The sequence below is a fragment of the Eucyclogobius newberryi genome, unplaced genomic scaffold, assembly GCF_026437365.1.
Source record: "Eucyclogobius newberryi isolate DKJ021-1_F unplaced genomic scaffold, fEucNew1.0.hap1 SCAF_14, whole genome shotgun sequence".
In the NCBI taxonomy this organism is placed as follows: Eukaryota; Metazoa; Chordata; class Actinopteri; order Gobiiformes; family Gobiidae; genus Eucyclogobius; species Eucyclogobius newberryi.
Genome location: NW_027315768.1, coordinates 16,017,323 through 16,032,568, shown reverse-complemented (window position 1 = coordinate 16,032,568; position 15,246 = coordinate 16,017,323). Strand labels below are relative to the sequence as shown.

Below are 15,246 nucleotides of genomic sequence, written 5' to 3'. Positions count from 1 at the left end.
ACACAGTGTTGAGTCTTTGTTGCTTGCTTCCATTCCACAAACCTAACCAGAAACTAGGTCAGCGCTGCTTTCAGTAGGTAATTGATCTCCTTTAGGTGCATGTATTTACTCATTAAAGTATTTATACTCTATGTAGACTCATTAATTTCTAACACGAATTTCAATATTTTCATTCTTTTTCGACGGTCCATAATTAACGTGGAATGCATGTTATTAAAGATGATTTACGGGCAGCCACTTTCTGTCATTTCTGTTTCTTTTTTGCGCTGCACATTGCCATAACTGTTGGCCACAGAGGATATTGTGGTATTTGTAAATTGATTTGCCAAATCAATAGCAAATAACTCTTAAGTGCATTATTTATTAAGATGAGAAAATGAAAATATCTACATTTTTAATTGGTGTGGCATTTCTGAAATATAGATATGACCTATTTTCCTGCACTTTCATGCGTTAGATTTTCCCCTGTGGCCATTATCGCAGAGAAGGAACCCCGCTTCTCAGAGTGCGTGTGTGATCTCAGCCTCTGCCTCACTTCCCTCTTTCATAACTGCTCTACATACGCTGCACACTTGACTGGGACTTCACCAGGAGCAAATGGCACAGGCAATCACAGCCCGTTTGGCAAACTTCTTTTCTAAAAAAGAATTTAGAAAAATGTGCATCAGACAAATTCACCGTTGTGACAATTATGTGACAAAGAGGAGAAAATGAGTCCTGAGATTTCCATGTAGCAGTCGGATCAGGCTCGGTTTATTTCGCACGATGCACTGTACATAATTATTCCAACATCCCTGTTCTTGCTTTGCCGACATGACATCCATTGAGCATGTTTGGGACGCACTGGTTCAGCAATAATAAAGCAAAAACGGAACATTTCAGAGTGGGCTTTTATTGTGGCTAGCCTAAGGCACACCTGTGCATTATTCATACCATCTCATCCGCATCATGATATGTCAGTGAGATGGATTATTAATATTAATATGATTGAGATTTGGGCCTTTAGTGTTTATAGAAAATATTTAATTTATTTGAGTTCAGCTCATGAAAAATTAGAGCAAAATTTAAAATGTTGCATTATATATTTGTTCAGTACTCATGTGTCTAATGTGCACCTATAAACCAGGGCTGCACCACATATACCAAAAGTATTGACATCGCAATATTGATTCTTATAAGTGATCTGTTCTTTTCTTCTGTATCTACCTCTATCTACCTGCGTTTCCCCATGTGGGAATCTTATCTTAACACAATAACCGATACACAACAAACGACAAACAAAATATTACACCAAGCTCCTCCAACTGACAGAAAATCACAGGCAGATTTTTAGTCATGATTTTCTCTATTCAGTCTAGATTAGTCATGATTTATTTTTTATTTTTAGCTAACTGAAATTATTGTGCATCTTCATCTTAAAGCCACAAACCACTAATCAGGTACTCAGTGAGGAGGGAGTGAAAGTCTGACTACAATAGGATGTAGACAGCTCATTACAGGGCTGTTAGAAAACAATGAAGAGTAAACTCAAGTGAAGCCAAAAAACTCCCTTTATCAGGAGGTCCCGCCCAGTGGGCAGGGCCTACACAGAGTAAGATATAAAGCCTGAGTTCCCAGACTTGATTCGCAGATTGAGAATGACTCTCGAATGAGAGTCGAAACGTTTTGTTTTTTGAAAACAGAGTCCAGATGACTACAACTGAATATTTTTCTACAATGAAATTATTATGGTGTCAAAAAGTATATTAAAATATTGCAATAATATTGATATTGTAGGATTGCTACATCACATGTCGCAATAATTTCCAAAATTAATATAAAAAACCTCAAAAGGGCCATTTTTGATCAAGGCTATGCCACCTGCTTGTTTGTATGGATATGTTACTACTTTGCCTGGAACAGTGCCCGCGGGCACCTGGGCGCCCTTTGGGCCTCTCCCAGTCGCCCGCTTGGACCTGTTCTAAATTTAGAACAGCTCTGTCAAAGCTTTCTTGTTTCGCCAATAATGCTGCTCAGCCTGTTTAAATGAGACCTGGACATGTACAGACGGAAACAGACGAGATAGCCTGCTCCATGTCACTTTTAATTTTTTCAAAATATACCCAACAATCATGTAGTTACAAGTGGCTCTTCTCATCCTACACGTGCGCAGACAGCACTGGATCTGGATAACTCACTGGTTTAAAATAAAGCTTGGGTTTAAAATAAAGAAATACAAGATAAATACACATAATAAATGTCCCGCATTCACATTTATCAAATATTTACTCACAGTTTAATAGTTATGTAATTTGGTTACAAATGTAATGATAGGCCCATTGAGGCTAATTGAACAGGGAGCCCTCGACTAAGTCCGTGCTCATAAAGTAGCCCTCGACCCTTGGTTGGTGACCCCTGTACTCGAATGTTCCACAGTATGGCATTAAACTTACCTTACTTTTTCAATTACTTATTATTGCTAAAGTATACACTGTAAAACATTGCAGGCAAAGCCATGACATCTCCATGGAGGCAAATGACGGACCCTCCACCCCAAAAGTCCATAGTGCACCTGAGACTTAAAAGACATGATTTGTACCAGATGCTCATAAATCCAGACGCAGTGTCAAAGTGTCAGTAGAACTCGCTCATTCATCCTGAGTCTGGCGTCTTAATTAGCTTCTCTCTGTATTTCTATGATAATGACATATTATTGCATCACTTGGCTGCTCAAATCTTCTTTTCTCTTTGTTTGTTCCCCACTATAAACTCCAGGCAGCCAACATTCCTCTTGTCTGCGAGCTGGGCATTGATAAATTGTCTTTTGACGATTTCTCTTTGGACGTGGACGCCATGATTACAGCTGCTTTGCGGATGTTTATGGAGTTGGGAATGGTGCAGAAGTTTAAGATTGACTACGAGGTGAGACTGCACATGTAAATCCTGTTACTATTGTTTCCTTCATGACGTCTAACCTCTGCACTCGTGTCTTTCTGCCCTCTAGACATTGTGCAGATGGCTGTTGACGGTCCGAAAAAACTACAGAATGGTTCTTTATCACAACTGGAGACATGCTTTCAACGTCTGCCAGTGCATGTTTGCTATGCTCACGGTAAAACACACATCAACAACCTCACAGCCTGTATGGAAATGTGCAATATTAACCATGACCAATATGGTGTAACTGAAACAACAAAGAAATGACATGCTGTTGCCGTTAACCACAAAAAGTAAACTAGTTGTTACCGTTGCTACTAAATAGTCCTGACAGAAAGGTATCTAAAGAAAAGGTCTAAGGAGGTGAGGCTCAAGATGAATTTGCGAGTGAAAACGCTGCTGCCATTGCTTGGACGCTAATCCATTTTGCTAACTGCTAAATTCCAGCTCATTTCTGAAAACAGCAGATGTTCATTTTATAGTGATCACAGAAGAGTGACTTCAGTTCTCCGCTGAACAATTAAAACCACTAAATCTGATCTCTGGGACATGGCGTGATCCCACTCAATAACTACTACATACCACATACTTCAGATTGAAGAAAATAGTCAAATGTAAGCGTTTTCCCCCCTCTCTGCTGTGCATATGTTTTAATAAGTGGTGTGAGGACAGTGCTATGGTTGCTCATATCCCCACAGTGACCCATAGTGACTCACTCAGCACATGGCCTCCAGAACCCATTCATCCAAGCCATTAATCTCTCTGCGTGGCTGCCTTACTGCAGTCCCACTGGCATTTTAGGGAGATGCTGTGTTTTAGGAAGATGCTGCTGTTTGACTGTTTTCCATTTTTACTCAGTGTACAGTTCACAGCATTATCAGATCACAAAGGAAACTGTACTGTCATTGCATTGCTCTTTTACGACTTTCTTTCTTTCTTTCTTTCCCCTGCATCATCAGACAGCGGGGTTTCAAGAGACGCTCACAGAGGTGGAGATCCTGGCCCTCATCGTAGGCTGTGTGTGCCATGACTTGGACCACCGCGGCACCAACAACGCCTTTCAAGCAAAGTAAGCCCACGTCTTTACCGCACACATCATGTCCGGGCCTCTTTCACACAGTTAGGCCTCCGTGTCCCACCTGCAGTCCACTGTCCTGTCCCTTTCTGTTCAAAACTGCAGTTCTGAGCCTCATTGTAGCAAGCAACAGATGTTATTCACATTTTACAACTGTGCAACTGTGACACAATGCACATATGCAGCTAGAAATGGAACTATTATAACACTGTTTGTCATTTGGAAATGTAGGTACATCCCACCTTGGAACTATTTGGCTTATTTTTTGCATGGATTTGGGTTTATTTTGTTACACATTATACTACTCATATCTATAACTGCATATAAACACACAACGTATTACAAACGTATTGACATCGCAATATTGGCTAACGCAATAATCAACAACAACCTAAAAATATATTGCAATAACACCAAGCTCCTGCATCTGACAGATTTTTTATTTTCTTATTTAGTCTAAATTATTCTTGATTTAATATTGTTTTTTCTTCGACAGAGATTGACTAATACAGATTGTTTTTCACATGTTGAAAAAAAGCCATTGAAAAATAGTGACAGTTTTGATCCAGGGTCTGTCAAAATGTATTTTCTGAGCACTCAAGCCTCAAATGTTTGACAATACAAGATAACCCAGACATGAGTAAGAAAATAATGGGGAAACACCATTATAACATGGTTATATATAATTTGACCCTCTTTAAAAATGTAATTATAAACACTTTTGTCTACTTTCTTTATAAAACAATGTCATACAAATATGTTACACTGAGCATCAAGTTGGTCATGAAATAACATTTTAGGTGTGAGTATTTAAGAAGGTACTTCAGTAGTTCATTTGCCTGAAGTAACTGCTGTGTGGTGTATTTACCAGTATTTACCTCTGAATCTGTTGTACACTTCTGTGTCGGAATGGGGCTCTTTTATCTTGTTTCAGTCACGTAAGAAGCATGTGGAGTTTAAAGTGTGAATCACAACAGTTAAAATAGTCTAGAAGAAGCGTAAAAACAACAAAATTCAAAATGCGTTATTTATCTTTAACATTCACAAGTTGTACAACTAAATGATGTCAATCAGACAGAGGTTTAGTCCTGAGCTGCTGCGACATGTGCCACGTCCACTATGGGCCAAGCTGATGCCTGAATCTGAGCATGCAGAGAACACCTGCAGGGTGAAGAACACCTGCAGGGTGAAGAGGCCTAACCACAACCAGAATGAGATGGTGCTACTTTAAGACCGCTGCATCTTTGGCTAAATGAAACACTGACAGTTTTTTGTTGTGTGGCAGGACGGGATCAGCTCTGGCGCTGCTCTACGGGACGTCTGCCACACTGGAGCACCACCACTTCAACCATGCTGTTATGATCCTGCAGAGCGAGGTGACTCTACTGTCTCCTGCATTTTGCTTTCTCTACAAATGACACACACTAGGGCTGCGGATCACGAGGTTTACCTTACAATTCAATATGACGGCGTTGACAAATACCAAGAGAACTTTACTTTATCTTTACGTCCCCTGGTGCTCATTTTCCTTCAGAACTTCACCCGTTTGAGACCAGTGCTTCATCAAAAAGGATCAATGTTGTTTCTTTGCAGTCCATAAATTAAGAGAGCTGGTTTATGCCCAGTGTGCCCAAAGGCATGCATGTGCAGCTATGTGTCTGAGCGAGCAAACAAACGGCTGGAGCTGCCCTCAAATCAATGTAATTACAGAGACCATAGATTTGGCCGTAATTGGTTGAGAGAGACATTTTACCAGGTGAGTGCGTTCACATGAGGCTGTAATTAAAAACATTTTGAGGGAGCAGCTGAGAAGCGGCTTAGTGGGGTGGGTTCCAGAGTAGCTTCATTATCACAGTGCTGACAACACAGTAAGCTGACAAATGTTTGCTTGGAATATCATAATGGCTTCTGTTGATAGCAGAGTTGAACTACCAGCGTCCTATTAGCATATAAATGAAAGGTGTGGCTAATTTGAGAGCGATAGGAGGCTCACAATTCAATCCAGCTGGCCTTTACAAATCCATTAATTAAAATGTAAACTTTAAAACATCTCTCCCTCTGCAGTGTGGCCGAGCTTCCGTCATAGCGGATTGTCATTCACACTTTCCGCACACTTCTTACTCTGTGACGGGACGGGTTTGGGTTGGTTCAATATTTAACGGGAACACATGAGCTGATGACAGAATCACAGCTGCACAGACGCTCCTCAGGCTCAGGCTCTGAAGCTGTGCTCAATCTGTGGCAGATTTTAAAGTCTTAATTCATTATCCGTCTATTTCTGCTCTGGCACGCCACAGCCTCTGGAGAAGGGCTAAGTGGTGGATAAATGTATGTTACATTATGCCAGGAGCCTCGAGTGAGAAACGTTGCTTACTTATTAAGAGCTCCTGAAAGAGGGAGGGGCTTGGTATTGTTATTATTGCACAAAGTATTAGTAAAATGCTTTTGTTGCTGGGCTCGTGTACTTGTCCTACACTGGATAACTCCCTTAATTTGATGCTGTGGGACAGAAAGTGTTAAAGGTGAGGCCCGGGGTCCAGTTGTGGCGCAGAGAAAGATTTCACGCTCAGTTTTTATAATTAAGTGTATGGTTTATGAAGACATGTGCAGGTAATGGGAAGAACTCCTTTTTTACACACACTACATCATTTTTAGATTTTTATACTTATTTTTTTTAATTATTATATCAACTGAGCCAGAGAAATAGAAGTACTCCAACATTTGCACTCATTCTACATGTGTGGTTCTTTCTAATGTATGTATTTATGGTTCTAGAGTCCGTGTAAAAAAACTATTCAAATAGTTAAACTCTTGTGCCAGTAGCATCAGATACAAATGTTTGGCATGTTATTAGTCAAGTATTAACTCTTAACTCATTTTGATTCTACAAGGAAAATATATAAATAATGCAATAATGATATGTTTATTTTTAGTTCATTTTAAACATCGGCTCAGTTCCTGATAATGGCCATGCAACACTATTTTTATATTTTAAACCACAAAGACTGCCGACTCTTTCTTGTTCTCTCCTTTAAAAGATTTTCAAGGTTGTTTTTTTGAATGCTTTTGGTTTATTTCCCTTTGATCCTAATGTTTTAGAAATGCTCATATTTGCACGTCTTCCTCCACAGGGGCACAACATCTTCTCCAACCTGTCGTCCACAGAGTACAGCGACCTCATGCAGCTGCTCAAACAGTCCATCCTGGCCACAGATCTCACGCTCTACTTCGAGTATGTGTCACCACAGCACACACAGCTCCATCTCCTGCTCCATCTCCTGCTCCATCTCCTGCTCCATCTCCTGCTCCATCTCCTGCTCCATCTCCTGCTCCATCTCCTGCTCCATCTCCTGCTCCATCTCCTGCTCCTCATGCATTATGAAGAGGCCACAACATGCCATTAGCTCAGGCTTCTTTTAGCTGACACTGCCCCCTTGTGGATTACAGTCCATTTATGCTCTGCGCTTGTGTTGCAGGAACAGGAATACTTTCTTTGAGCTGGTGAGTAAAGAAGAGTACAACTGGAACGTGAAGGCGCACAGAGACATGTGCAGGTAATGGAGCTGCTTTTTTACACACACTACAGCATTTTAGACTTTATACATTTTTTTGTATTATTATCAACTGAGCCAGAGAAATAGAAGCATTCTAACATTTGCACTCGTTCTACATGTGTTGTTCTTTCTGTTGGTAATGTATGTATTTATGGTTCTAGAGTCCATGTAAAAAAGCTATCAAAATAGTACAAATCTTCTGTGTAACCTCCTCGTACTATCAAAAACTGTGTGTTGTACGCCCTCCTTTTCAAAGAAAGTTTTTAGTATTATTATCTTTAAAAAGACACATTTTTAACCCGTCAGACTGATTCAACATTTCAGTTATTGCCATAACCAGATCTAGATTTATTTGTAGAATAATTTTCTACTAATGTCCTCTACTGCGTTCATCAGTGGTTCATATTTGTCATATTTTCAGATCCATGATGATGACGGCGTGTGATCTTGGTGCAGTGACCAAGCCTTGGGATATTTCAAAGAAGGTCAGAAGTGCTCTATTCTCCATTCTGTGCTCAGGACAAAATGAGGCGTATGTTTTTAATGGTGTGTGTGTGTGTGTGGTGTGTGTGTGTGTGTGTGTGGTGTGTGTGTGTGTGGTGTGTGTGTGTGTGTGTGTGTGTGTGTGTGTGTGTGTGTGTGTGTGGTGTGTGTGTGTGTGTGTGGTGTGTGTGTGTGTGTGTGTGTGTGTGTGGTGTGTGTGTGTGTGGTGTGTGTGTGTGTGTGTGTGTGTGTGTGTGTGTGGTGTGTGTGTGTGTGTGTGGTGTGTGTGGTGTGTGTGTGTGTGTGTGTGTGTGCGTGCGTGTGTGTGTGTGGTGTGTGTGGTGTGTGTGTGTGTGGTTGGTGTGTGTGTGTGTGTGTGTGTGTGTGTGTGGTGTGTGTGTGTGTGTGTGTGTGTGTGTGTGTGTGTGTGTGTCTCAGGTGGCTGAGCTGGTGACCAGTGAGTTCTTTGAGCAGGGAGATCGAGAGCGATCAGAGCTGAAGCTCACACCCTCAGTGAGTTTCTCCAAAACACTGTTGTGCTAATTCTGCCTCTGCTCCTCTGTCTCTGCTCCTCTGTCTCTGCCTCTGCTCCTCTGTCTCTGCTCCTCTGTCTCTGCCTCTGCTCCTCTGTCTCTGCTCCTCTGTCTCTGCCTCTGCTCCTCTGTCTCTGCTCCTCTGTCTCTGGTCCTCTGTCTCTGCTCCTCTGTCTCTGCTCCTCTGTCTCTGCTCCTCTGTCTCTGCTCCTCTGTCTCTGCTCCTCTGCTCCTCTGTCTCTGCTCCTCTGTCTCTGCTCCTCTGTCTCTGCTCTTCTGCTCCTCTGTCTCTGCTCCTCTGTCTCTGCTCCTCTGTCTCTGCTCCTCTGTCTCTGCTCTTCTGCTCCTCTGTCTCTGCTCCTCTGTCTCTGCTCCTCTGTCTCTGCTCCTCTGTCTCTGCTCTTCTGCTCCTCTGTCTCTGCTCCTCTGTCTCTGCTCTTCTGCTCCTCTGTCTCTGCTCCTCTGTCTCTGCTCTTCTGCTCCTCTGTCTCTGCTCCTCTGTCTCTCCTCTTCTGCTCCTCTGCTCCTCTGTCTCTGCTCCTCTGTCTTTGCTTTCTTTCTCTGTCTCTGCTCTTTTGTCCCATCCCTGTCTCCGCTTGACCTCACTGCACCGATGTTGCTGATGAAGATGTATTTCCTCCGCAGCTCTGAACATACGAACACATCACTGGGCTGGAAACATGAGAGTCCGTTGTGAGAAAAGTGAATTGTCAGCGAGACCTCTTAAACGCGTCGCTGGGCCGCCAAGAGCAAACTGCGGACTATGTAAATTATTCTTTGAAAAATCTAAAGCCCAGCAAATACTTAGAACAGGAGAAGCTTTCAAATATTTCAGAAGATCTCACCTCGTTAACAGTGTTGTCACTTTTGTTGCCAATTTAAAAAGAAACCGGATTTAATTTGACCATTACTTTTTAATTATTCACAGTCCCAAGATATTGAAACAGATTTTTGCACACCATTAATGGCCCGTTGACTAATCAAAGCGTGCCACATTGTCTCTCCTCGGAAATAAGTAGCGTCGTAGCTTCAGGTCTGCTGAAACGTGTCAAACCTTTAGAGCGGGCTGTGTGGGAGCTAGAAATTAAATATGAACTTTTAAGTGTTAGCCCAGGGACTATCTCTGCAGCACAGCCTCCGCGGATCCTCTCAGGTTTAGGCTCAGAGTTAGAACGCAGGAACTGAAAGAACAGACATGGAGGAAGTGCACAGAGGCACTATTGTATGAGAAGTTACAAATACTCACCCAATACTTGTATAGATGATCAAACATTATTCCTAGTTATATGTGAAAGACATAAAATATAGTGCTGTGTGTATATTTGTGTGAATTTCTAATAAAACACACACATAAAAATAATAAGAGTTTGTATGGGCTTAAAATTCTTGAAAATGCTTGAATTTGACTAGTTGTTTTTAAGGTTGTAAAAGTGCTTGAAGATGCTTGAAATTTTAATTTGCAAATCTGTTTCGCACTTTGATTTCTGCTTCAGGGCGTTTGCCTTGACTGAATTACTTGAACAGAGGCAGGACTTTTTCTCACACCAGAAAGTTAAAGCGATGGAGTGAATGACCTGCAGTGATGGCCGATACCACAGATGTTTTTATTCGATCCGATACCAAGTAATACTTTGGCAAATATTGCGATTTCGGCCCAATACTGATACCAATGACTTTGTACTAAAATGTATTGAAACCCCTCGACAATGAACAATCTTAGTTTGGTCATAATTAATTTCCTCCGCTTGAACTATTATGAAAAGTGAATATATGTGCTTAAAATATGAACAATGTATAATTTTGTAATACTGATACTGTTTGATTTCTCAGTATCAAAATATAGATATGTGATATTGATCCGTCCATCACTAATATGAACGAGTAATAAATGCACATGTGTGTTTCCATGCACATTCATAATCTGACCAGCCAGATTTATTCTCGCAATATTTGTTTCACAAACTCTTGAACTCAATTCAGAATGATACCTATGAATCTTGCCTGGGGATTATATTCATGAACTACGTGCTCATTAATGCTGCTTTCTAAAATGCCATAAAACACTGGAAATTACTCAACATTTCCAGGGAGACGACCCCCAGAGCACACTTCACAAGCATTTCCATCACATTCTCGAGTCACGTATAAAGGAGCTTGAAAGTGTTTGGAAAGAGTCTGATTTTCCTTTTTGAAAAAATGCACTCTACAAACCCTGATAAACAATGTTCCCGTAAAATGTCTGACTGTCACTTGTGCGTTGCAGGCCATCTTTGATCGAAACAGGAAGGACGAGTTGCCGGGGCTGCAGCTGGAATGGATTGACGGCATCTGCTCTCCGCTCTACGAGGTATGGGCCCGACTCAGCACGGCCTTCGCTCTCACATCCTCTTCCTCTGACATCAGCCGTGCTTCTGTCCTTCATCAGCTATTGTGCCGCGTCACCATTGACGCCAGCGAGCAAACTGTTCAATCCTCCCGTTCAGAAAAGGGTTTTATTGAAAGCTTTGCGATGACTTCAAGGTTGCATCATGTTTTGTGCGTTTTGTGCTGCAGCTCAGAGCCGGAGGTGTGTTTGCGCAGCGGCGAGTGGTCAGGCTTTATCTGGACTTTGACTTTCACTAAAACAACAACCTGACTTAGCAGAATTATTCAAGGTTATTCAGAAAGACTGAAAGCACGTTGGGAGGTTGCGCAACGAAATAAAGCAGGGGTGACTGTTATTGACAAAAATTAATGTCTCAATTATTTTTTGCGTTATCTCAATATCATCTGAAATGTGCTTGAATGTGCCTTAATAAATATCTTGGTTGAGGTTCACAGTCTAGCACAAAACGTGAATAAACCACGAAATTAACCAGAAAAGGGTTCAAATAACAGTACAAGACTTTAATATTCTAATTTTGCACATCTCCGAAACAATAACTGCAATATTATACATGTTTGCATCCAATGTGAAGGCATCTGAGGGTTACATTTTGCATCAATGGAATCCATACAGTGCCATGCTCGTCACCAGTGTGTGCTTTTCTGAATGACGTCAAAGCCTGAGCGGCCCCTCCCATCAGCGGCTGCGTGGGCGGCTGTGGAAGAAAGCTGACTTACTGAGCCCGGAGGTAAATTTATGAAAGGAGCTGTAGAAAAAGACTCAAGGACAGAGCGCTTGATTCAGTTTTACCTCTCACACACAATAAGAGAGAGAGAGAGAGATACTGCATTGTCTTCTAGAGGCAGAGACAAACGCTGATTAGAGATTCTGAGAGGATTTGTGTTAAAACGTATAACCATTGTGGTGTTATGGTGTAACCTTTCTAAAAGCATCAATGCGCTGCTGTGTTATCTGCATGGGGGCTGCCACACAATCACGACGCTGCTGCCAATTAAACTCAGCAAAACGGGGGAAGAACAGAGGAGTTTCAGAGGCTTTGGTCCGTGGGCGTACGATCTCCAGCTTGAGCTCTCTGATCTCTGCTCGGGCGGTGCTCCCTCACTTGGTAGAATATTAATCCTTCTGTGTTAGATAAGCCTGTTTCTGCAGGGCCCGGCTCATGACAGTGTCAAACCTCATCTGATCAGTCCCACCAACAATACAAGCCCAATGCAAAAGCTGCCACGTGCAGTAATGTACCAGAGTTTAGACCATGTTGTATCTATTAAGCCTTGTAAACTTGTGGTTCTAGTCAAGGTTTGGTTGATCAGTCTGGATTTTGCAAGTAACAGAATCACTCAAGAATTTCTGCAGTTAATTATTTAAAAGAAAAGAAAGGCCTAAAAATATATTGCTGTGGGTCTGGAATAGTGGAGACATGTGGAGTCTGCTCTTTGAACGAGCGACAGGCAGATTAAACCAGGCAGAGGAGTCGTAGACACACGTACTGTAGCTTTGCTTATTTCTTAAAGTCATTCCTTCATTCATCCTCTACCGCTTGTTCCCGTTAAAGTCACGGGCCTAAGGCCCGAAGTCACTGGGATAGGCTCCAGTCACCCGCGACCCCGAAAGGGAACAAGCGGTAGAAAATGGATGGATGGATGGATGGACTCTGCAGGAGCTACAAAATATGCTGGGACCAAGTAGGACTTTCTCAGCAGTATTTATAACACGAGGCAATGCAATATATATGCAATAATGCAATATAATAAATGCTTTATTTTTTAGATATTTTTTATTGTAGATAATCATTTTAAAGAATTAGAATTTGAACCACACTTAAAAAAAACATTGTTTTTGACAGTTCTGTGGAGACATTGTAGGCATTATACAGTGTCCAGACCCTCACTCACAGAAAACAGTCCATATTAAGGCACACAAGCATTGTTACTCAAATCAATGCACAGTAAGTAGAAATCCATTTTGTGTGCTGGTAAAGTGACTAGCAATTAGTCAGACACATTCCAATAATTACAGCAGTATGAATTATTTAGTTGCACAATTTTCATAACTTTTGATGAAGATGTGACATTATGGTGCTGAGTAAGTGCACCACCTACACAACTGTTTCAATTCTCTCATTTCTGCATTTGCTGGCTGTAAAAGTGCCCTTTAAAGTCAAAAGGCAATCCCAGTGCAGCCACACTGACAAATGTACCTATTTATTTAGCCCACACATGCTTTTAAATGTGGCAATCAATCAAAGAAGCATCACTTTAATCTCCACTGTTTCATGATGTCTGATGCTGAATTTAAAAAGGGAAGCCAACATTTGAGGAAAATAATTCAAATAGAAGTAGGAACATAATGTGTGATGGGTGGACGGCTCTTCTAAAGCAAAGAGGAGCTTTTGAGTGGGAGCCGTACCCACGTTCAATTTCCATGTGAAGCGAGGTTAATGAAACAATAACTAATTGCATGGAGTGTGAGGGAATCCAAAAGACAGTGTTCAGAGAACAGAGGGAGCACAATCCCCACATCTTACAGGTCATTTATTAAACGTGATGACAGCTCTATGACGACAGGTCAGCTCTAACACAACCGAGGCCCCTAATCTGAGGCATTCATCAAAGTGCCTTTGATGAATGCTGCTGTGTAATTCTGTACTTGTGTCTTGTATGTAATTTTACTTTCATGTGTTTCTTTCTTTAGACGCTGGTCAAGTTGAATCCTAAACTTCAGCCGATGCTTGACATGATCCAAGCAAACAGATGCAAATGGGAGGAACTAAACAGAAAGAGACAGCGCAGTCAGAGCATCTCTGCCCCTGCGAGCCCCCGCAGCGCTGACAGCACTGAACCAGGTGGTGGCGCTAGAGCTAAAATGGACAGCACACCATGTTGCAGTGGTGCACCTTCTAAACCTGTTAGTTAGCTGGTGCTGCTGCCTCACAGCTTGGCCTGGAAGCTTCTTTCCTCTTAAAGCAGCCTGCATTGTAAGCAGAGCAGTTGCTGCTGCAGGCTCCTGAGCTCTGCTCCTCGCTTTTGCAACTAGATGAGCTTTAGACTTGAGAGCGCTGCTATGTTGAGTTTTCTGCTCCCAATAGTCTCGAGGGCTGAGGGCTGCTCACATTTGTGTTTGGCCTACTTGTGGGAGCAGATACACATACACTGATGACACGTCGTCAGGATGAACACAAACCACTGTCACATGTCAACAGTGACCACGCCTCCTTTTCTGGGCATTGCACAGATTTTTCAGCTCAACACATGAAGAATACTGGAGAGGGTTTGCATTAGTGTTTGCTATTCGCACATTGTGTCTTGGATAAGTTATTTTTTTGTAAATGTGTATATAGGCTACTGATAAAATGTTATAAGTGCAGTTTAAATGTTTAAATTGCAGTTTGATTGTAAAGGATGAAGGAGTGCAGTAACAGCAGGACCTATGTCAGTGCAATGCAAATTGAGTGCTCCTTTCCCTTCCCTACTGTGCCTTGTTTTAAGACTCTAATGAAAAATGCATGGCTCCTCACAAGGACTCATAGACACAATGAAAATCCACCTGGAAAACTGCTTTTTTTTTTTTTTTGGGCCACAATTTAAAAAAACAATGATCACAATTTTGTTATTTACAGAAATCAATTCACCCAGTTTTACAGTGTCTCTTCACCCAGAGACTTAACTCGATGTGCCTTTTTAACCTCTAGGATCTCAGTTCTCTAGAATAATACAGCCCTCTTTAGTAAACACTGAAGCATTTTTCTCACAAAGCAGCTTCCACACTTATTCTCTTGTGTATCTGTATTTAGCTGCCCATGAAACCCACACTCTTGTTTTGAAATAGTCTGTTAGTCTTGATTTGAAAGTTTATGCCTTTTATGCCTTGCGTTGTAGACTTGTTAATTGAAGTTGTTCACAATGTGTGGCATGGATCTGTGTGCTGCTGTAATTGGGTTTTAAATTTGACTTCCACCACACATTTGAATTGCATGTTTGTAATGATCCCAAAGTACAATTTGTAGGATGTAGCAGTCATGTGAGCTGACAAATACCTCATATTTGAAACGTCATATAGGTAAAGGCTTAGTACTCTTAAATGCATGATTTGAGCCCTTATTGCATCAAGTATAAATATTGCTGTTGTTCTATTTTTCTAATACGTTTCCTATATGGCTACGTTTCTTTGCAGACTAACATGCAAATATTTATTCTTCCTCGTTTGAACTATGAATTAATTTGTAGTGGGCCCACATGGGAGATCCAAGGCATGAAACGGCAACGTGCAATGTTTCTGTAAAGACTTTAAATAAAAAAAATA

General features: G+C 41.5%; 1 protein-coding gene across 1 annotated transcript in view; it reads left to right on the top strand.

Moving 5' to 3' along the window:
- pde11a (phosphodiesterase 11a) overlaps nucleotides 1–14,509 on the top strand; it is a 31,396-nt gene extending 16,887 nt beyond the window's left edge. Inside the window, exons 11-20 of the mRNA XM_072444500.1 lie at nucleotides 2,755–2,901; nucleotides 2,984–3,091; nucleotides 3,876–3,985; nucleotides 5,277–5,367; nucleotides 7,123–7,223; nucleotides 7,468–7,545; nucleotides 7,967–8,030; nucleotides 8,467–8,541; nucleotides 10,825–10,908; nucleotides 13,639–14,509. Coding sequence (XP_072300601.1) covers nucleotides 2,755–2,901; nucleotides 2,984–3,091; nucleotides 3,876–3,985; nucleotides 5,277–5,367; nucleotides 7,123–7,223; nucleotides 7,468–7,545; nucleotides 7,967–8,030; nucleotides 8,467–8,541; nucleotides 10,825–10,908; nucleotides 13,639–13,860 — 1,080 coding nt within the window. The 3' untranslated portion in view covers nucleotides 13,861–14,509. The remainder of the gene's footprint in view (nucleotides 1–2,754; nucleotides 2,902–2,983; nucleotides 3,092–3,875; nucleotides 3,986–5,276; nucleotides 5,368–7,122; nucleotides 7,224–7,467; nucleotides 7,546–7,966; nucleotides 8,031–8,466; nucleotides 8,542–10,824; nucleotides 10,909–13,638) is intronic.
- The last annotated feature ends 737 nt before the right edge of the window (nucleotides 14,510–15,246 follow it).